This window comes from Sinohyriopsis cumingii, unplaced genomic scaffold (genome assembly GCF_028554795.1).
Source record: "Sinohyriopsis cumingii isolate HCF-2022 unplaced genomic scaffold, ASM2855479v2 utg001237l, whole genome shotgun sequence".
Taxonomy (NCBI): Eukaryota; Metazoa; Mollusca; class Bivalvia; order Unionida; family Unionidae; genus Sinohyriopsis; species Sinohyriopsis cumingii.
In genome coordinates, this window is record NW_028315973.1 from 912,643 (window position 1) to 937,421 (window position 24,779).

General features: G+C 35.4%; 1 protein-coding gene across 2 annotated transcripts in view; it reads left to right on the plus strand.

Moving 5' to 3' along the window:
* The window catches only part of LOC149772705 (cytosolic purine 5'-nucleotidase-like), a 329,115-nt gene that overhangs the window by 45,446 nt on the left and 258,890 nt on the right, over positions 1–24,779 (plus strand). For both annotated transcript variants that reach the window (XM_089947470.1, XM_089947471.1), the window contains one exon: positions 22,431–22,548. In XM_089947470.1, the coding sequence (XP_089803596.1) occupies positions 22,431–22,548 (118 nt within the window). The remainder of the gene's footprint in view (positions 1–22,430; positions 22,549–24,779) is intronic.

The window sequence follows — 24,779 nt, forward strand, 5'->3', positions numbered from 1 at the left end:
AAATTTCTATTATCTCCCGACAGCGCTGCTCGGCGTGTTGCAAATCCCAGGTTGTAAGTCGCATTAACGCTTCCTACAATATCAAAAGCAGCAGCTGGTCTGGCTGCGTATTCAGGACCATCAGCAACCGGTTGTGGATCAGATGCAGTACCTACTGGTGTTCGTATTTTAGTATACTGAACATGATCAGCGTTGTCAGTAATATCCTTAGCAAACATCATTGTTGGACCAGCTGATCTTGTAAAGTCGTCAGAATATCTCGCCAGACCAATTATTGTTGTAGCAACATCAACATCCTTCTGAATTGATTCAATATTTTTTCCATCAATCATGTATGTGGCGCTATCAAACAACGCCATAATCCCGTTGTTGACAAAACCAACACGTAAATTAGCAGCATATGGCGTATTAGCTACAACATTCGTTACAAGTCTACCTTCTACTTCAATAAACGCCTCAGCGGGCAAGAAATATCTACTTGTATCATGAACCTGTAATTCGATTCTCCCCGGATGATTTGGTTGTCTTGCGTCATAAGAATAAAACTGATAATCACGTACTGACTCGTACTTAAGGACAGGTGCCTCCATATCAAATGCTGGGTCTGATTCGCGCCTGAACATTTTATTATAGTTACCATTTTTCCAAATGATGATCATCGTCGACGAAGACCACTTCCTGCTATTAAATTTGCTGTTATATTTTTTTCCGCTTCTTCAGATATCGCCGCTAGTTTTTGATTTGCAGCCTGATTTATTATTTTACTGACATCTGCAGGCATCACCTCAGTACTTGCCAGTTTCACCGGTGGTTGTTGTTTTCGTCGCAATAATCGTGCTAGTCTTTCCTTGATCGCCGAGAACGCCTTACCAGCAACATTGACAATTGCACCAGGAGCTTTATCACGAACAATATCAATAGCCTTCATCGATAATTGTTTTGCAACAGGTGCTACTTTTGGAGCTATCCTCGTGAATAATCCCCGAATGACATCACCAAGTCCATTTCCGTAAATAACACTATAGATTGGTAATCGTGAGTTTACCGCTCTAACCTGTGTGGGTTTACGATGATTATCATGCACAATCATCTTATTTTATTTACCATTTATCTAACAACTAGTCATCAACGAGCTCATCAATAAGTTCTCGGTAAACGCCAATATCCATGATACCACCTTGAAATAGTCGCCGACAAATATCAGCTGCTTCATTGGTTATTTCTGGTGAATTATTTCCAGCTCGTTTTCCTCCTATGAGAACTTCTAACCGTGACACGTCATTGATGATATTATCAGGACAAATAAAATTATTTCCCAGACCACTGCCAGTAGCTCCTTCTTCTTCTGATTTCTTAAATAGTCTTAAGGGTGATCTTTTCTTAAATAGTCTTGAGGGTGATACTTCTTCTTCTTCCTCACTTATTGTTCTGAGAGATTTTGGTTCTTTTTGTGCAAGATACATGTCTATTTTTCTGCGATAATCATTATATACCTCATCACTAGAGTAAACTCTATCTTTATTGTAATATATACGATATATCCATTTATACCAGATTTCAGGATCACTAATACGAGCGGAACTATGTTCAGGTCTTAAAAGTTCTTCTTTTTTATTAAAACTTTCTACTGCAAGTTTTGATAACGTATTAATATCCTCAATTTCTTTTATGAACTTGATACCCGCACTAGTAAATTTATTGCTCAGCATAATCATTCTTCCTTCTTCTGATTTTGTTGATTCACGATCTTTCATATCACCTATCTCAGCACGAAGTTGTCCAATTTTTTCAAGTATTTCCTCACCAACAGGTGGAGGCTGAGCCGCAGCTATTTTCCCGGCTATGCCAGTTGGAAGGTCTCGTAAAATCTCCCTCGTCTGTTTAGTTCTTCTTGCTATTTTTTTTGATACCGGAAGAAGATCTTCTTTGATGACAGTTGTAACTTGTTCAGTAGCTGCAGTGACGGGTTTAAATAGTTTTTTAGTGTCCTCTTCATACTCAACTTTTGCTTCTTGCTGCGCTTGTAGATTTTTTCTAAATGAGTCTTTGACAGGAAGAAGTTTTTTAATTGCTTCTAATCGTTCTCGAGCTGTTCTTGCAGTATGAGATTCTGGATGTATCATTTTATTATAACATGATAATTTAATTAATATCAGCAGAAGAGGAGCAGCAGAGAGGGTACCTACCAACGTTGGTCGTCAAAAAAATAAACAAGAAATAAATAAACACGTAGAGTACTTTATTTTTTCAGCTACTATTTCGAACTGAGGTTTTATTAGCACAATCGGTCATTGCAAAAATAAACATCTCAAGGAAAAGTTCATTTGTAAAATCTGGACCTTTCTACGAGATGATTTATTTGTTTGTTTTATTTGTTTTGTCGGAATTCTATGGTCTGTTCACCCTCTCTGCTGCTACTTATGTATCATTAGTGGACTAATGTTTGTTGAACATGAGACAAAGTACCTTTGTGTTTCATTAATGGACCAATTTTCATCAAACTTGAGACATAGGACCCTTCTGTATCATTAATGGACCAATTTTTGTCAGACTTGAGAAATAGTATCCTTGTGTATTGTTATTGGACCAATTTTGTTGTTAAATTTGATATATTGTACCCTTGTATACAATCAATGGACCAGTTTTCCACAAACTTGAGACATAGTACCCTCGTGTATCAATAATTGACCACTGCCCCAGTGGCCTAAGTGGTTAGTGTCTACCTTGTTTTGGGGAGGTCACAGGTTCAAGTCCCAGCCAAGTCATACCAAAGGCTTATACATAATAATAATAATAATAATAATGAGGAGTTTGTATAGCGTCTAATCTTTTAGAAGCTCTAAGCGCTTTACAACATTAGACAACACCTATAAGATAAAAAACATATAATAATATTATTACAAAAACAAACACCATGAAATAAAAAAAACTTTAAAAAATAAAATTAAAAAAAATATAAAAAATTAAAAAAATAATAAAAATATATATGGTCTCTTGCAGCTGCTTCGCTTGATTCTCAGCATTAATATAATAGTGTTAGGGCTGGTTGGTTTGGTGTCAGGATAATGTGACTGGGTGGGACATGATGCCACATGTCTGTGGCATGATGCCCAGTGCTAGACATCACTATAAACTGCCACACTGCAGACATCTTGGTGATATGACTAAAATTGTTAAAGCTACTTAAATAATCCAAAAATGCAACTTTTTTAGTGATGCCACTTTCAGTGTGAATGTGATACCCTCAGTATCTTGGATCCTATTTAACCCACCCAAAAAACTTGGCTTGTAGAGGCATCTGAAAGGGGGTAACTCATAAAAACTGGGTCACTGTGATAAAGTGTTGTACTTGAGTTTATTTTGTATTTTCAGCTATCTGGTCTTTATGCCCTTAATATCATGGACCCAGTTTTATGTATACTGTTGAAAATTGGCATGTTGATGCATTTGAAGGTGAGAAGCTCAGATTTTCAGGCTTGAGTGACCTGAGTATTTTTTTCTTTAATCAGTTGGCAGGCATTTTAAATCTGTTGTTGGTGAGAAGGTTCATGTTTACGAGTAAACAAATTGTTTGTTTTTCGTTATGGGCATGTTAAAAGTTTAAATATTTAAGTATCTGCTAAGAGTCTAACAAGAAAGCATGTATATACATTGTACCTTCTTTGCAGCTGCCCTTCTGCCTCAGGTAGTGTTGCAGAAGTGTAGGTTAGACCCTTTGATCTTTTCTCACCTGTAAATGCTTCATTTCCTCTTCCTCCACATGATGGTAAGTTTTTTTCTCCTGTGTCTTTAACCCACCCCAACTAATAGGATGTACCTTTCAACTTCCCCTGACCCCATCCCATGTAAACAGGATGATAATTTAAAAAGAAATGACCAGGTAAAGAGGATGATAATTTAAAAAGAAAAGACCCTGTAAAATATGACCTCAAGGTATACTTTCATTTATTTTCCTCCTCTCTAATCAAGCTTTTGATTTTGCATTATTAAAAAAAAACTGAAGATATAGTTTCATATTTGCAAATATACATATATAGTGTGCTTGAACTTTTTTCCAAATTCATTGAATAAGTTCACTGATGTAATTTTATGGGCACAATTCATTAACTTTTCTTCATAATTAAAAATTAACAATCAAATGGAGCTGAACTATTAAGAAAATTTCAATCTAATTTATGTTTTACTGTTGTTAGTGTAATATATATTATGTATTTGGTTTCCTGTTTATATATTATAAAGCCCCTTTATGTGTTATATTTTTTCCTCTATTTCATCTTGAGTTTTAACTTTTTACAGAACTTTATTTATCTCCATGTCTATAAATAAATAATATTGAATAAAGCTTGCACCGTATATACCTGCTTATTAGTGGAGTCATATTACGTACAAAAAGATCCTGATCTGTCATAGCATATTGCGCTGCAGATCAGGATCTATGTTTGTTCTACTGATTACTCCTAACAAACTGGGTCTTTGTAGTTGGGCTTGTCTTATAAGCGAGTACATATGGTATATAGGCAATAATTCTGTCAGCAGCACAAGTGCATTTAAAGTTCTCATTTTTGGTTTTTATTTGTATTATATAACATAACAGTTTATGGAAATAGCATGGCATTTTTTTGATCATTTCCATTTTTGAATGTGTCACTGTGCGCTTTGATATGACAAAACTCTGCTTGTGTGGTATAATTTGATTATTGAGAGGTTTGTGTTGAAAATATAAATTTTGGTACTTTGAAGATAGCATAAGGATCTTAGAATTTTGATCTGTCTGGAATAGGGACAGAACAGTATGAGTAACTTAGAACATAGAAACTTAGTCATTTTTAAAAGAAATTTTGTTTAATTATACATTATTCTTTACAAAAATGTTCAGTTTAATGCTTATGTATGGATTAAAACATCATATAAACAAAGAAAAGAAGTTAGACCAAAATTTGCCTGATGGATAAAAATATTTAATTTACCTAGCGGTGAAGCCATTTGAGCATTTGATGTGGTTTTTTATAAGTAGTTTGTAGTTTGTATGTTAATGTTTGCTATTTCTGACCGCTCCAGTAGTCTTGTGGTTAGAGCGTCCGTCTTGGAAGTGGGAGGTCGTGGGTTCGAACCCTGGCCAAGTTATACCAAAGACTTACAAAAAAGATACTAACAGCTACCTCACTAGGCGCTCAGCATTAAAAGGTTACTGTTAGGACTGGTCGGCCTGGAGTCAGGATAATGTGACTGGGTGGGACATCATGCTACATGTCTGCAGCATGATGCCCCATTGCTAGACATCACTTTAAGCTGCCACACTGCAGACATCGTAGCGATATGACTGAAAAATTGTTAAAGCTATGTTAAAAATCCTAATCACACAGACACACCCACCCACGCTATTTCTGACTTTTCAGAAGCTTTTGGAGCAATCGATCAGATTTCATAGGGCCCTTTCTGGCATCAGGACATTTCATTTATTTTAAATGGCCATAAAATGCAGCTATGTAACTAAAAATATGAACTAAAAACTTTGAAATAACTTTTATTTAGAAACCCCTGATAAGAATTGGACAGACTTGCTTCAACCTTGTAACAAGAGAATGTCATTTTTGTTGACAGAAATCATCTGGCATAATGTTCTGTAAATCATGTTGATCTGACATCAAATATGGCCACCAATATACAAGAAAAAAAAACCCCAAATAAAACAAACTTTAAATGACTTCTTTTCAAGAATGGCTCTTCAGAATTTTACTAAATTTGACAAATCATCCTGAGGTTCTTTCATGTTCATTCAGATGATGCCCATCTGCTATCCGATATGGACATCATTACTAAAAGCAGTGGATGCTCATCAGAATTTTTGTTAACATAAATCATTCTGGCAGGATGCTCTTTCACATGTACTTACATGATGCTGGTCTGGTTTCAGATATGTTACTGTTAATAGAGAAAAAATTAAAAAGACATTATCAAGAACCACTTGACAGACTTCCACCAAGTTGGACAAAAAGCATTTTGGCATGAAGATCCTTCAAATTAGTTTAATTTATGTTGATCTCTTCTTGAAAAATGACCACCATTACTAAAATAATTGAAAAACCTTTAAATTTCTCAATTACAAATCAACAAAACTTGACCAGATTTGAAAGAAAGTATCCTGACATGATGCTTTGTCAAATTTTTTCAAATGATGCTGAACCCCCATCAGATATTGCCATCATTACTCAATATAGGAAAGATTTGGAAATGACTTCTGCTCTAGAACTGCTCAACAGACTTGGACCAACTTTGACAGAAGGCATTGTAGCATAAAGGCCATCAAAATCATTCAGAAGGCATTGTAGCATAAAGGCCACTGAAATCATTCAGAAGGCATTGTAGCATAAAGGCCATTGAAATCATTCAGAAGATGCTGATTCACCATCAAATATAGCCACTAAATAAAAATAGGAAAATTGTTGAATGACTTGAAAAACAGTGGAACAAAACAGAATTTTCACAAAAAATTTCACAAAGCAAGGCATAAATGGCTTTAAAATTCTACAAATAATGTAACTGCAAGGTGAGTAATATCAGACCCACTTCAGCCTCCTGTTTAAAAACAATTACATTGTTCAAAACTGAGCTAAAAATACTGTAGGCCAGAAGTGCCAAAAGCAAATGTAAACAGCAGGTCCTTCTTGGGAGCTGCAAGTCCCACCAAGAATATGACAAATATGAGAAAATCTTGAGTAGAAAATGTATTCACTGATTCTGAAGCCTCATAAAGATCAATACCATCATCATCATCAGAAAACACATTGTGAAAATCTGAGTCATGATCTGACAATACAGAATCCTTGTCACTGTCTGTTGTAGGGTTGTCATTATCAGTTTTACAACAGAGATCATGACAATCTGAATAATGAAAAAGACATAAAATTCAACAAAATTTTAGACCAAAATGTGAGAGAATGCATCTTAACAGGAAAACTTTAACTTTCTACAGTTTGTGCCAGTCAGCCATCAGTTGTGGCTCTCATTAAAAAAGGAAACAAAAGTGCATTGTTCATGAAGAAAAGTGCTAAACAGAAGTTGAAACAATTTCAGAGAGATACACAGCTAACCTAGCTTGATTATCTGCTCTTGCTTTTGGCTGTTGGGCCAATATCAGCAATTTAAGTGATCTTTGCCTTCACTTGGGCCTCTTGTTCTTTTATATACCGTTGCACCTGTTTGATGTAGATTTCAACATGACTTCAAGTAATAGCAGTAGTTGCCTTCTAAGGGTGACATTTTGAAATCTTAAGTCACCTATATCTTGACAGGACAAAGCTTTTAAAAAAAACCTTCTGATGAAATGTGTTAAGTCATTTTGATTTTCCAGTCCCTGAGTGAAAAAGCATGAATATGATATCAAAGATGTAAATCCTCTCACCTGCAAGGTGTGTCATAACCCTACAGCCTGTCCCCTTTGATGTCATCAGTGTTTTCAGTTACTTTTGATCTCATACAAGGCTGTTTATTATTGCTGCAATTATTTACATACCATATGTACATGCTTGTGAGTCCAACTGCAAACTGCATAGACCCAGATCTGCAATTATATAATGTGCCAGCAGATATGGTTCTGTGCAGTTTGTTAGGAGTAATCAGTAGAGCAAACGACACAGATTCTAATCTGCAGGCATATTATGAAATGGCTGATCAGGATCTTTGTTCAGTTTGACTCAACTTACAAGCAAGTATATACAGTATATGTGAAATGTATTTGAATACTGAATAATGACCCTTTGACTGCTGAATTGAATAAGTGATGTAACACTCCTCACTATAAGGCCCTTCATTATAGCACAGTTCCTGTTATATAGCAGTTATGGTCATGAATACCATTTTAATATTCAGCAGAAAAATGTATGTGTCACATATCTCATTATAAATGTCTCAGTATAAAGCATACCAGTCATTAGCCCCTGTGCACATCATTATAATGAGGGAGTAATGTATATGTAAATTGTTTTGGTGTAAAACTTGCAATAACTATTTTATCTTCTTGCATGAGAATTAAGAATTACATATAGCTGACCACCACCACCATCTTTCAGTTGTAAATTTTAAGAGTTATCCCCATTATTATTTCAAAACTGTTCTTCCATCAAACTAATGTCTGGTTCATCTGAGATGTTCTGTGACTTGGTATGCATGTGTATCAAGACGAGAGTTGTGTTCCATGTATGATTTGGCATTTTATGATGACTTTACAGAGTATTTTGCATTAAAGCCAAAGTGTCCAAATACCACTCTTTGCCTACTTATTGAATGTAAGATCAGCCTTATTCAGCAATCAATGACTGACCATCAGCCATTACTAGGCTAACAGCAGTGATTTAGGGCTGTGCACACCCACTGTGAAATGATGACAGCGGGCCCCTAATTTCTATATCACTGAAGAAATTCTGTATAATATTCATAGAAAAATGCAGGTTTGTTTTGTTTGCGAAAGAATGATCTCCATTTTGAACATAAAAGAGAGAAAATGTTAATTTTAAAGGCTGATTTAGTAAGAATAAATGTAAAATGTTTTGCCTCCCCCCCAAAGTTTGTGGGCCCAATGTGATTGCACCATTTGTACCTCACTACGGCCATTACTGAGGCCATGCATTTGACTGGTTATGGTGATCTTTCATAATATCAAGTAACATTTTGAGTAAACACAAGTAGTTTCATAACCAGTCTACAAAATATATAGTTAAGCTTAAAATATTAGTATGTAAGAATTTGCACCAATGTGAATGGCAATACATTTGTATAGTAGTGATGCATATCAGTATATCATTAAACCACTACTCACAGTTGCAGCAATTGACTGATAATTGAGTTTAAAAGGATAAGAATTCAACACATTGGCAAATATCGTACAGTCACTAGATGTCGTTCTATACTGGTTGTGATTTGCCTTATACATTTTTTTGTACATTTCTGGTAATGATTTTTCCTCTATTTTTTTGTACTGAAAACTCGGCTTCTAATAAACATGTGAAAATTTAATGTATTAAAATTTATTAATATCTTGTACCTGTGATTGTTTGTGCACCTGCAGAAATAACAAGTGTACACACCATTACCATATCATCATTTTCCAGTCAAACCATAACAAAAAGACTGATATCTATGAATCAGTGACCATACTCTTGCTGGCAGCTGTGTGACACAGACTCCAGGTGGTCAAATGTGCTTGCCTTTACATATTGCGGACATCTCACTTCTGTCTGCATGTGTTCAAGTCTTGGCTCAGCCAATGTGGGCATGTAAGAAAGCTTGCCAGTAACTTCCTGAGGGTCAGTGATTCTTCCCAGGGTTTTCCCAGGCTCTTCCTCAACTAAAATGTACTGGCCACCATGAATAGCCCATCATGTGCTGACAAATGGCATTAAACTCACAAAAATGAAAACAAATGTGTGAGGCATCATGTGATTTACAGGTGCAATGTCACCTTTGTTGGAAATGCAAGCCTTACATCCATCACCTATCTAACTGTCACTATATATCAAATACTGATTAAAATCACCATAATATAAGAATTTGTCAGTCATTTTTCATGAAACATTTACACTGAAAAGTTAACATTAGTTCACATGGGGTACATGTCAGTATAAAATGCCATGATTTTATATGATGAGTTATTCTAATGAATATGCATGGTAATAATTACTATAGAGGTTTATCAAGGTTGAGCTTCCTTTAAAAAATAATTTTAAAAAATAATTCTGTTTAGATTTCTAATGACCATTCAGCTGATTTAACGCTGATAAACTCTAATTGTTCACCTGTATTCAAGATTTAATACTCTATTTCCAAATAGTTTGTTAGCAGTTAGATTTCAAACCCTTCAGGGTATAAAAAAAGAAAAAAAAAAGTAATTATAAGGATTTAAAGAAAGATACAATGATCAGGTTTATTATAATTTCTATGTTAGCTTCAGAGAATGTAACATAATAGTGTCATGCCATGCAAAAGACAGCTATTTAATAAAATTGGCAACAGGCTGACTTAAAAAAGAATGTGTGAACATTATCTGCACATTTCCGGGGGGGGGGAGATTGGTACATTTGATGAGTATGTTGATATGGTAGCTGATAAAAGTAAAAATAACTGCTTTATGGTTGTAGATGATATTGATAGTCTAACCCACTTTATAACACAATGAATTAATATATTTTCTCAATGAAAACTTTACTTGACCATGTCTTTCATTTTTTCTTTGATAGTTAGTGTTCCACACTGAAAAGATTAGTGTATTTTAGTAGTGTATAAGGTGTATAAGAATCATATATTTACAAACAAATGGTCATGAGAAATTATAAAAAGAGACCATTAAGGTGTAACTTGATGTACATTTTTAGATGATTATCATTCCTGCAGCGGGGAGTCGAGTGGCTGAGTTGTCTAAAGTGCTCACCATTATGGATCACTGCCATCTCACCTCTGTCTGCATGGGTTTGAGTCTCAAGCTCGGCCAATGTAGGTATGTGAGAAAGCTTGCCAGTAGCTTTTTGTGGGTTGGTGGTTCTTTCCAGGGTTTTTCCAGGTTCTTTCTTCATCATTTATACTGAGCCTATCTTGTGCTGAAAATGGCGTTAAACCCTATAATAACAATAACAACAATATTCCAACAGCTCTTAAAAAACAAATATCTGTAAAATGAAGTGAAAAATGGCCATACTTATATGGAAATTCACAAAAGGAGTTTCAAAACTGATACCGTAGTTGAAGATACATGTATTATTTCATACTGAAGAGAAAAGTTAGGCCAGGATAAGTAATTAAAAAATGAGTGTTTTGTAGGCTCCCAGGAAAGTGATAATTCCATTTGTCATTTTTAAATCAGTTACTTTTTTCTAGAAAACCTTTGACAGTGTCAGATTCATAAGGAAGTAGCACTATCTCAAAGAGGCTTTCCTAATGGCTACTGCCTGGAGCTGGCTGACCCATGGTTACTTAGGGCTAGTTTTGGTTTTTGAATGCCATCCCTCATCCTGCTTAGGGTCAAGGGTCTGCCTTTCATGACATCACCCTTCTTTGACACATGCCACTTTTGTTACATCCAAGAACAAGTTATTATAACTAAGAGGGGCATATTTCACAGAGAGGGTCAGATAGACAGGTACAAATACAGGTGATATCTAGGACATAGGGTCACAGGGTTACTTCCTTCACACTTTGCCAACAAAGGAAATGATTTGTCTTGGTTAACAGAGTGTAAATCCTGCATACAAAAAGATTAATCCACTTTTTTGAAAGGCATGACAAAACTGTGAAGTTGTTTATAATGAACATACAGTTAAACACTTTTGTGTCAGACTAAACTGGCAAGTTAGGTAATATACCACATATACTAGCTTACAAGTTGAGTCCAACTGCAAACAACATAGATTCTGATCCCCTTAGCATAATGCACATGTAAATTAAGGTCTTTGTTATTTGTTCTATTGAATACTCCTTACAAATATCACACACCCAGATCTGCTGGTGCATTATTTGATGGCAGATCTGGGCTTGTGCAGTTTGCAGTTGGACTCATAAGCGAATCTATGTGGTAATATTCAAAACAAAACTTAGTAAATAAAAAATTATTATAGTTGACAGTATGAAACAATGAAACAAATGAAGTTTCAATGAAGATTTTTTGTCTTTCATTTACTGAAAAATCTATTGAAAGTGCCTTATGTGTATTATAATTTATTGGTGATTGATATAAAAGAGAAATTTTGTTTTTTGCACTTTGAGGCTTCCAAATATCTTGTTTTCTCTGTGATCATAAAGCAGAAGAGCTTATGTCCATCATTAGACCATTGTCCCTTTTCCATCTATCCATTAGCACAAGATTGTTATTGCTATTTGCTATTCTTCTTAAACTACTTGGACAATTGCCATGAAACTTTACACACTCATTTATCTACTTGATCCTAAATGAAAAAGGTGCAGTTTGGACATCCAGTATGTTCACCACAGTGGCCAGGCATGGGGCCAGTTATGGTTGTAATTGTAGTCGATTTTAATCCATTACAGTATCCGCTATAATTGTAATCATAATCATTGATTTCAGAAGCTCTATAATATTAATCATTATCATCCTTCATTGGCAGTGTAATCACATGGTGTAATCGTGATTACAACCAAAAAATCACTAATTATTTTCCTAATAACTCCTAGAATAATAAAAATATACATAAACAAAAGACCATGAATGTTGACCATTACAATAAGGAATGGGTAAATTTATGTGGCCAATATACAAGCATATTTTTAAACTAATATACTTTGTCTTATAATTTTAGGTGACCATTTGTTAATTCAAAAATTTATTTTCACAAAGCAATGATCATTATAACCATCCCCAGGTAGTCATAATCATAATAAAGTGTAATTGTTATCGTAATCCTTAGTGCCAAAGAACCTGTAAATGTAATTCTAAAAAGCACCTGTAATTGACCCTATACCTGACAGTGGCCATCTTGAAGATCTTGTTACTCCTTCTCACATAGGTGCCAATCTGCTATCCAATATTGCAGCCACAATAGCCATCTTCAAAATCTTGTTATCACTATTTCTCCTGAATTGATGGTCATATCAACACAGAGTTTCAGCTAATGTCCAATATGGCCCCCACAATGGTGATTTTGAAATTTTTTGTATCACTACCTTGTATGAATTTATAGTTCTATCAGCTTGGGATTCTGCTAAACAACTTATAGTCCAATTAAGACATTCAATTATATCTGCCACAGTGGCCATCTTGAAAATCTTGTTATAACTATTTCTTATGAACAAATAGTCATATCAGTATGTGGTTTTCACTGAAAGATTTGGTTGCAAATAAAAATTGTGCTGATTCGACATCTAGTATCACTTTCATAATAGCCATTTTGAAAAGCTTGTTAGCACTACTCCTAGATGGCTGGCTGGTCTTATTGACATTGTGTTTGCAACTAAAGACTTCTTATGATTTCTAGTTGGTACTAAATAAGAATGGTGCCAATCTGGTATCAATAAAGCCACCATGGCATCCATCTTGAAAATCTTATCGTTTCTCTTCCAAATTTGGAAAGTCATATTAGCATGGGATTTCCACCAGAAAACTTCTTATGATGCCTGGGTGGTCCTGAATGAAAATGGTGCCATGTTGACATTCAATATGTCTAACACAGCATAATTTGAAAATTTTGTTATTACTGAAAAAATTCAAAGAAGCTTTCAGCAATTGCAGTTAAAGTGAGGAAATGGTCTGATCTTGAATTCCATGAAAATTCTTTTCAACCAGCAGATCATTAGTCTCTTAGAAGGATTCATTTTATTTTTCCTTGCAGAAATTATGCAAGATGTTTAGAGTTGTTTGACATTTTGTCATAAGTGACTAAAGAGAGGAGGATAAATTTGCATCCATTGATTAAGCCTGTTTATTGCCTTGGGTATCCAGATGCAATATGGATCATGCTGTATAGGTCCCATTTCGATACATATTGCAATACATATCAAATGAGTTTAGCAAAGTACTGGGTAATACTAGGCTATTATTAGATAAACAGTTTGACTGAATAGTTGACCATGACATTCTTGTGTCCAAAATGAGTGTTATCATGAAGAAGCACCCAAAATTTTGGCATAAATAACAAAAGTGATTTAAAAAAATTTTTTTATTATGTCCATCCTTCCACCTCTCATTGACTCAACCTATACACCATCTACAGATACCTAACTTGGCAGATGACTTGGGCTAAGGAAAATGCCTGTTTACCTTGAGGTCAAAGGTCAAAGTTACTGTGACGGAAGAATACTGTTGCTTTCTGCACAGAAGCATTAGGTGTATGTAGATGAAACATTATATATGGCTTGAAACATTATGGATGGACCCTGGGGTCAGTGTGATTTGAATGAATAAATTTATCTTTTCATTTTCAGTAAGGGTATGTTATGATCTGGGGGCAATCTCCCTGATGGTACAAATAGATCCAGGGTCTAAACACCTGATGGTACAAAATTAGACCCAGGGTCTAAACCCCTGATGGTACAAAAATAGAACCAGGGTCTAAACCCACTGATGGTAAGAATAGATCCAGGGTATAAAACCCTGATGGTAAGAATAGATCCAGGGTCTAAAACCCTGATGGTACAAAAATAGACCCAGGGTCTAAACCCCTGATGGCACAAAAATAGACCCAGTGTCTAAACCCCTGATGGTACAGATAGATCCAGGGTCTAAAACCCTGATGGTAAGAATAGATCCAGGGTCTAAAACCCTGATGGCAAGAATAGATCCAGGGTCTAAACCCGCTGATGGTAAGAATAGACCCAGGGCCTAAATTCCTGATGGTAAGAATGGATCGAGGGTCAAAAGTCATTCATTTCATGTACACTAAGTTTATTTATGGTTGTAGGGTGCCTAATTTTCTTCTAATTTACAACCATGGGGCCACAACTGTATCTATCTGTGTCACTACCTATGGGTACCATTCAAAACATTCATCTGGCATATGCTAACTTCTGGGTTGATAATCAAACACACACGCCAATTGTTAGACTGGTGGTCTGATATTTTGAGACTTGTTTATATTTTATAATACAACAATCCCCAGTCTGTATAGCCACTCTCAGGAGCTGTGTCGTTGTTGTTGTAGGGTTTGATGCCATTTTTCAGCACACGATAGGCTATACATGGCGGCCAGTATTAATGGTGGAGGAAGAACATGAGGAAAAACCCCAGAAAGAACCACTGACCCACAAGAAGCTACTGGCAAACTTTCTCACATACCCACATTGGCTGAATCTGAGACTTGAACCCACACAGACAGAGGTGAGATGGCAGTGATCTGTAATGGAGAGCACTTTAGATCACTTGGCCACTTGGGGCCCTGGAGCTGTGTCAAAATGTAAAAACTTCTCATCTACAGACCACTCCAATCATATTCAGAGGTTGTTTTAAATGGCGTAGGACACATTGCTCAGCGTTAATCTTGCACATATGCATTCCTGAATGGACAGGATAACAAGGTACTTAACTTTTATTTTAACATGTGTTGGGATAAATAGTAAATTTGATGGATCATCTATCTGAAGGTGCAAGTTGACCTTAATGGGATGAGCATACACACTGTGAAAACTTTAACATGACACAACTTGCACTGAAAATTTCAAATCTCATCTGTCAAATTTAGGCACTGGGTTATAATACTTGTATGATCTGTCAAATTTAGGTACTTGGTTATAATACTTATAGGATCTGTCAGATTTAGGTACTGGGTATACTTGTAGGATTAAATTAAGGAAAAAATTGTTTCAGTATCGGATATGCTGTCATGCAGAGTTTTAAAAAAGTTGGTTTGAATTGTAACAGGAAATGAACATGTGCAGAATACATAAATCAATCATGCCTGATGTCGACTTAATAAGCAGCTATTTAAATGGCCATCTTTGTAATAAAAATCAACTGTAACTTGCCTTTTAATTTGAGTATGAATTTGTTATTTTCATGCCTTATGTCAGAGTCTTGAGTCATGTAGTACTGTTCATTATACTTAGCTTTACCTTCCTAAATTTGTGTGCAAATGTTTTTTGCAATTTCTTAAATTGACCATTTTTTGGCACTTTTGTGCTGGTGTGCAATGAAACATCACTACAAACATATGTACATACATACATACATACATACATACATACATACATACATACATACATACATACATATATACATACACGAACGCACGCATGCATGCATACATACATACAGACACACACACACACTTGGTCCCTCCCTTCCATACCCACCTACCCACTTTTGTGTCCAAAATGCACACAGCATTGTATGGAAGCATTCAGTAAAGTGTTAGGTAATATTAGAGAAAATTAGAAGCAATTTCACCATGCTGATGATGATCATTAAATTATTCTTCTTTGAGTACAGAGCTGTTTTCTTTAAATTGTTCAGTGGAGTAATTTTTATATATTTAAAATCTCATTAAATCAGCGGTGGAAATAAAAGATTTTACTATATATAGACGATATACATGTAGAGACTGTCTTGTAAAGATTGTGCACTTCTGTTATTTCTGTCAATCAGTGGTTTTTCCATTTGTCTGTCAGCTTTTGATGACATTTGTCCTGTTAAAAAAGATAAACTTTTTTATATTGTAGCTTTTTCTCCATAAGTGCTTTTGCAAGCTGATCTTTTTTTTTCTTTATGAGTCAAGGTTTTAGAAAAGATTTTGTAACCTTACTGGTACCCATCCTAGGTAGAAATATTGCGTGTATCAATTTATTTATGAAGAGCAAAACTTGCAGTTTTGTTACAAGGTTATTAAAATAAGGATTGATCAATATGCAAGGAAGAAGAATAGAAAAAATAGATCACGTATTGACGATTATCACCCAGTTCATGTCACTTATTTTAAGGCCAGTATAGGAGCTTACAATAAATGTCATGTGACAGATTAGGATGCTGGGCACTGGTGTCTGGTATTTCATCATGCCATGGGGAGCTGTGGTGGCTCAGTGGTTAGCATATTGGATTTGCAACTAGAAGGGCACAGGTTTGAAACCTATTGTTAGATCAACCTGGGTCAGCTGCTGTGATATATCCTTTGGCAAGACATTTAGTCATATTGTCTTGCCATGTTATAACCTTCCTGTGTTGCCATGCCATGATATAACCTTCCTGTGATGCCATGCCATGACATAACCTTCCTGTGTTGCTGTCCCATGACATAACCTTCATGTGTTTCCATGCCATGAGATAACCTTCGTTTGTTGCTGTCCCATGATTTAATCTTCCTATGTTGCCATGCCATGATATGACTTTCTTGTGTTGCCATGATAGGATATAACCTTCCTGTGTTGCTGTCCCATGGTATAACCTTCCTGTGTTGATGTGCTATGATATAACCTTCCTGTATTGCTGTCCCATGATATAAACTTCCTGTGTTGCTGCATCATGATATAACATTCCTGTGTTGCCATGCCATAATATAACTTTCCTGTGTTGCCATGCCATAATATAACCTTCCTGTGTTGCCATGTTATGACATAACCTTCCTTTGTTCACTGTACCATGATATAACCTTCATATGTTGCCATGCTATGATATAACTTTCATTATTTTGCCATTCAATGATATAACCTTCCTGTGTTGCTGTCCTATGATATAACTTTCCTTATTTTGCCATTCCATGATATAACCTTCCTGTGTTGCTGTCCCATGATATAACCTTCCTGTGTTGCTGTTTCATGATATAACATTCCTGTATTTCCACACCATAATATAACCTTCCTGTGTTGCTGTCCCATGATAATACCTTCTTGTATTGCTATTCCATGATATAACCTTCCTGTGATATAACTTTCCTTTGTTGCCATGCCATGAGATAAACTTTCTCTATTGCTGTCCTATGCTACAACCTTCCCGTGTTGCCAAGCCATGATATAACCTTCTTGTGTTGCCATGCCATGATATAACATTCCTGTGTTGCTTTCCCATGATATAACCTTCCTGTGTTGCCATGCCATGATATAACCTTCCTGTGTTGCTGTCCCATGATATAACCTTCCTGTGTTGCCATGCCATAATACAACCTTGTTTTAACTTCTAAGTGTGGTCCAATTGCAAACAAGATCCACCCTGATCTGCTGTCACATAATGTTGTGCCTGCAGATCTGGATTATTTGTTCTACTTATTGCTCCTAACAAACTTCATATATCCAGATCTGTCAGTGCATTACATGATCTGGGTATATGCAGTATGATTCAACTTAAACATGGGTATATAAAGTAGGTCAATGTGTCTGATTCCATGAAAAAAAAGAAATTATAGGCAGTTTTGTCCAAGTTTGTACAGTCTTCATATATTAACTCAGATGTTTCATCTCAGTTGTCTGTCTCTTTCTTTATTTCTGTGTTAGTCTGTCCATCTCAGTTCTTAATAAAATCTTCCCTTTTTAAAACTTTAAACTGCCCATTATTCAGAATTTATTTCCAGATTTATGCACAAGTCTATTTCAGTTTACCAGAAATATTTTAATTTTTTGTTGTTGTTTTGTTGGTAATCTGTGCAAACTTATTCTTGCCAGAGAGATAAGGTTGGAATTGTAAACACTTGTCCTAAACGAACATTACATTTAACTATGAAGGATCAGAACTTGACAGGTGATTATCAGAAAAGAGGAATGTATAATTAGGGTATAAATCTATCATTGTGATCACTGTGATTTCCAGTGCCCTTGGATGATATACATGCACACTATTTCAAAAAGGCTAATAAAACAAATACTGACAGTTGACAGATTCAGGTGAACAGGATGCTGTCCATCAGTGTCCATTTCATTATGTTCACCTTTATCCACACTGTCCAAAACCAGTGTGCATACTATGGAAGCATTGAACTGAGTTTTTGTTGTTGTTGCAGTTTGCCTTATTCCTTAAGAAAGATTAACTTATTGGCATCTGCACCCATGTTAATGGACCAGAGTTAAGGAGTAATTATTTTGAATTGGTTAGTCTCATGGTTTCTCTGTTGAATTGTATTAGAGTGTGATGAATTCTCCCTGTTGTAAATTGTAATTCATTCTAAAGTTGTTTCCCCAAAGCTGATCTTTTCTATTTATGTCAAATCATGGGGAAATTTGTGTAAACTTAACTTTCCAGACAGAAAAGTTGCATCTTTTAATTTGTTGATGCAAGAAAAAAGTTATCATTTTTGACAAATCGAGGTCAAACATAGCTAATTGATTAATAGATGCCTGACCAATAAGAAGAGAAACTAATTTACAAATAAATGAATCATTAAGGCTGGTTAAATTTTCAAAGCTGTGGGGTAAAATTTCCATATTTTATTTGAAAAGACTGCCCAAACACACTTGACACATGACAGATTCATGTAAACAGGATGCTGGACACTGGTGTCCACTTAATCATGTCTACTTTTATTCACACTGTTCATTTCCATTAGCAGAGAGCTGCTTTTTTTGCTGCAGATTCAAACCAGTAAGTAATTGGAATTCATCATGTTTATTTTAGTTTGACAGTTCCATCTTGGCAGTAGAACATATTAAAAAGTTATCTGGATAGGGTTCCATCTTTCTGCTGGGTCTATTCTGAAGCTGACACTTTAGATGCAAACTCCTCTCCATAGTTAAAAGACAGTGTGAATTTTCAGACAATAGCAACAACCTAATGAAGCAGTAAACATGGGGCTTGAAAATATGATGTATGATTTTTGTTCATTTTGTATGTTTTTTGGCATGGTTATGTAGAGAATTGCATAAATTGTGTCATTGCACATCCTAGAATAGACCCTTTTTCTGCAGTTCTGCTGACCATTCTGTTCTCATGAAATAAAGAAACTGGTTTTCAGATCCAGCTACTTGCTCCTTTCATCATTAAGTTGTAGGCAAACATTGTTCCATGCAGAAATATATGAAAGAAATTTCAGGTATGTTCAAAGAAACATTTTTTCTTTTGTTTTTTGGTTAACATGTATTTACATATCATGACAAGATAAATGGGAGTTAATTGGATTACAAGGCCAGTGCTCTACCAGCTGAGCTAACATGTCTGCCTGGAAGCAATTGTATGGCTGCAGAAGGATGGTTATTTGCTTAGGAAAATTTAAGAAATTATGCATGTAAATTATTAAACAGTATTTTAGTTTTTAGAGCATTATCATTCAGGTAGATTGGTGGAATAAGTCACAACGTGGAAGGAAGTCTGATAGGTGATCAGGTGTCATTTTGAGGACCGAAGATAAGTATAAGTTGAACTGATTTGACTATTGTAAGTTCATGATAGCCAATCCTAGTTTCAGCTTAAACTGTCCAGAGAAGATTTGACTATTTTGGCTACATTAAAAGAGGAACTAGAAAGACATTTGCCATTTCAGCTGTCATTAGGAAAAGCAGAACAAATTGGCATAGAGATAGACTAAGCATGGAATGTTGATTTGCAGTGGCAAGAAAATGATTTTTGATGAGGTTGTTATTGGACAGGATGTATATGTATTTATTTGGATAGCAAGCATTTGGAGGTTTAGTGTACTGTATACCTCATGTTTACTGTGTCAAAGATAGTTGTGGACTATCACAGCCAACAGACAATTTAGATCTGATAGGAGACACAGAATATTCTCAATTGTCAGAAAACCTTTAAATAATTAGTTTTAAAAAAATGAAAGAAAAAAGTGTCAAGTGCTATATGTTCTGATAGCCTATTTATTATCCTTTTGATTCATTCCCCACGACCAACAACTTAAATAATTGTCACATGTATTATCAAAGCATGCCAATTTACAGCAACAAATTGCATATCATTAATTTTTTCTGACAGAAAAGTTGTATTATTATATCGTTAGATATTTCTTTGATGTAGTTTTCATCAGCTGTTGGACCATATAGTGGGGGATCACATAGGAGTACAATTAAGGAGAAACCTGTTGGATGTAACTGTATTTTGTATGGAATGTATCCTCCTCCATGATTGACTCATACTAAGTTATATGCTTGATAATCAACAAAATAAACATGTTTAGACATGTTCTTAAATGTTTCAGTCTTATAGCTGACCCTTCAATGCTATTCTATGCAAAAAGTAATTTGCATGAACTGGCTGATACAAGGACTGAATTCTCTATGCATAATGTTGCTCAGTTAAGACCATCATGTCTCATCTTAAAAGTTATCAAAATTCCATTGCTTTATTTTATTGGTCATTATTTCATCATAACATCAGGATTCAAAATGTTATAGCATCACTCATAATCCTGCAGATGTTTGACTTGAGTGTAGTATAGCATTCTCAAGCACCTTTGTGACAAGGCTGAAGAATGCAGTAAATGAATAGGACTATGGCATGCTGTATCTTTGGCATAGAAGACTCTGTACACAAAATTGATATCTTGAACTACAACCTGTATGTTTTGAAATGTTCCATAGAGACTATTTATAGCAGCAAATAGCTACATATAGCTACATATTGTTTATAATTTTAAAAAAATTTTTGTGCTTAAAACATTGATTATTCCTGTCAGATATGGGCATTGTAATTAGTGTAAGGCTACATGAGTCTGTGAATAAATATAAACTGTCAGTCAGTGGGTTTTCATGTTCTGTATTTGGCCTAGGTCTCTTACTTCAAGGAGGCCAGGTCCAATTGCAATGTGCAATCAATAGAGCCAACTGTTTTACCATGTGCTGTATATGTATGTAAAATTACATATATGAAAAATTAACAGATGGAAATCTTAAAGAAATCTATGAATAAAACAGATTTTTTCAAGAGCATTTTTAAATAATAAACAATGCCTTTCAATAGGACATTATGCAGATTGTTTTGAAAAATGTATACAAAGGTGTGGGTGTGCTTTTAATGCCAGGTGTGCATAATAGGTGAAGAATGATTGTGTAGGAAACTAAATACCCCCCAAAAAGCAATAAACTAAAAAAAATTGGATTGGTCTGCAGAATCCACATATACATATGTATTGTGGACTGTAGACTGAATAAAACAAATGGATAGTGTGCAGATAGGTGTAGTGGTACATACCAGATCATCATTGAATATCCACTTTCCTTGACATGACATTCTTTGCAGTTGTCAGCAGACATAGTGCCAGATTTTATTATTTCAGGTTGTATTGTTGATATCTATCTGCAGCCTGTTACATCAAGGAGGCAGCTCTATTTGTACCTTCAATATACCAAACTACTCAATTTTTACCAATTTGTTCCCTTCAGAGGTAGGAGCCCTGAGTGACCGAGTGGTCTAAAGCACTCTCTGTTACGCATCACTGCCATCTCACCTCTGTCTGCAGGGGCCCCGAGTGGCTGAGTGGTCTAAAGCGTTCGCCGTTACGGATCACTGCCATCTCACCTCTGTCTGCGCCAGTTCGAGTCTCAGATTCAGCCAATGTAGATATGTGAGAAAGCATGCCAGTAGCTTCTCGTGGGTCGGTGGTTCTTTCCGGGGTTTTCCCGGGTTCTTCCTCCACCATTAATACTGGCCGCCATATATGGCCTATCGTGTGCTGAAAAATGGTGTTAAACCCCACAACAAACAAACATACAAAATAATACCTCTGTCTGCATGAGTTCAAGTCTAGGATTCGGCCAGTGTGGGTATGTGAGAAAGCATGCCAGTAGCTTCTCGTGGGTCAGTGGTTCTTCCCGGGGTTTTCCTGGGTTCTTCCTCCACCATTAATTCTGGCCGCCATGCATAGCCTATCATGTGCTGAAAAATGGCATTAAACTCCACAACAACAACCCTTCAGAAGTGACCACTCTTTGTCTAAGGCCAGCTTTTTATTGCAGAAGGGGTTTCTCATAAGAGGGGTTTCACTCTATAATAAACACATTATTTTTAAGGTGTAGATAAAATAATAGAGAGTAACTACTACTGTATTAAAATATTGTTTTGACTCTAATTTCAGTGTACAAGTCCCCAGACTACGAGTCATTGGGTTTTGACTTGATAAAAAAGAGACTCATCCATATTGGCTACCCTGAGGCCATCAGCGAGTTTGACTATGATCCAACTTTCCCTATCAGGTAAGACTTAACAATAAACATGAGGACAAATTGGGATAGACTCTCTAATTAGACAATGATCACATGAAAGGGTAAATGATACAAGTTAGAGTGGTTGGCTTTTTTTGTAGAGACTGAATTGTTAGCATGTAGTTGGTATAGGACTTTTTAGTGTGTTTGTAGTGTTTTTCGTATTTTGTTGCATTCAGATTGTGGACCAATGTAATTTTACCAGAACCTGGACTTATTAAGGCTGTATTGAAGAACATAAACAATATGTTACTCAGTATTTCTCAATAAAATAACACAACATTTGAAAAGTAATGTACCTGGCTTATTCAGTAACTTAAGATGTCAGTATGTTCAATGATGAAATTTTTGTTAAAAATAAAATGTACCCAAGTCCAAAATTGATCAAGCTTGAGACTTCAACCTACATGGACAGAGGTGAGTTGTGAGTGATCTGAAAAGGCATGCACCTTAGACCACCCAGCTACTCATGCCCTGATTTCTATCTTACATGTTGGGAATATTAATGTTTGTAAAGACTGCTAAGCAAAAGACTTTAAAAAAAAAAAAGGATTCATCATCTGTGTTATCCAAGTTACATAATAAACAGTTTTAATTACCCTTGATACTTGCTTGAGTCCAACTATAAGAACATAAACCCTGATCTGCCATCACATAATGTGCTGGCAGATCAAGCTCTGCGTTGTTTGTTCTAATCATGACTACTAACAAACTGCACAGACCCAGATCTGCCAGCACATTATGGCAGCTCTGGGTCTGTGCGGTTTGCAGTTGAAGTCAACTCAAAAGCAAGTATATAAGGTAGTTTTCTCAGTGTTGAATAAATTATAGTATTCTATGCTTAATCTTTAATTCATACATCTGAATTTCATGAAAAATGTATTTCTGCTTTCATTGTCTTTTGGAACTAATTGGTGTGCCATCTAGTGATTATTCAGGAGAGATAACTTGAAATTGACTGATTGTGGAATGGGCCCATTTATTCTACAACATGCTTGTTTGCCTCATATTTTGGAGTCAGTGTCCCAGTCATAAAATATTTGTGTTAAGTTTTTCATAAAGTTATTTCATTTGCTAATATTTCCTAAATCCATTAAAAGATTATCATTATACTGGGCATTAATTATTATGAAGCCCAGAATATGTATTCTGTGGTAATCATGCATAAACTTTGTCTGGGTCTCTCAGTCATAGAAAATTTGGAATACAATTTTGGATAAAGTATGTTTTTTGTGCTTATATTTCCTAAACCCCTTGATGAACTTCCTTCATACTTGGGAATAACCATTATGAAGCTAAGACATGTTTGCCCTTCGGGTCATTGTCACTTATATGCAGTAAGGCTTTATCATTCCTCAACATACAGGTCCTGTCTGTCTTCCTGTGTATGAACTTAAGTTAATATATAGATATATTCTGGGTTTACTTAAAATATCAGTTTACTTAACATGGTTTAGATGCAGCTTAGATATTTCATTCAGTCATGAATATAATTTAAGAACTCGTGAATGTAAAAATTCATAAAAAATTGAAAGTTTTTGTTCACTTTCTGCACATTAGGTAATGACTGAGTAATGTAACACAACTCCTCCTCCTACAACATGTGGAGACTTAAAACTCTGGGATATGATTTAGGATTGTCTACGTGCACAACACTTTTAGAATTTTAATTTTAATCCATCAGAGTGGGGGGTTGGATTTGCAAAAATATGTATAATGTGAAGATGGGTGTGGGGAATAATTGAGACAAGGGTGAGAACTCTATGCTGCTTTGCAGCAGACATTTAGCTTTTTGTCTTTTTTAAACTATTTTGTGCTGAAAATTACATGCACATCACATAAGTTGCTATAACAATTCCTAGATGATCAGGTAAACACAGGTGATTGATTCTTTATATCATAAGTGCACCAGTTTGTCTACCTGGCGACAACATAGAATGAACTGAAAAACAGGGTATTATTGTACTGAAAAGATCCTAAAAACAAATTTGATTATAAGATTGTAGATTTGACTAATAAATTTGAATAAAGATTCATAAAGTTGATCTTTGTACAAAGCCAGCAAAGGTTGGTAAACACAGATTGAGGTGATTTATTTTATTTTCCTCTCAGATTGTGTGACTTGAGCAAATATTATTGGAAACATTGGCCTGACTGTTTTGAAAGATGTGCTTTAGAAAAGTGAAAATGACAAATTCTCTTGCAATGTTCAAGATAAAGAA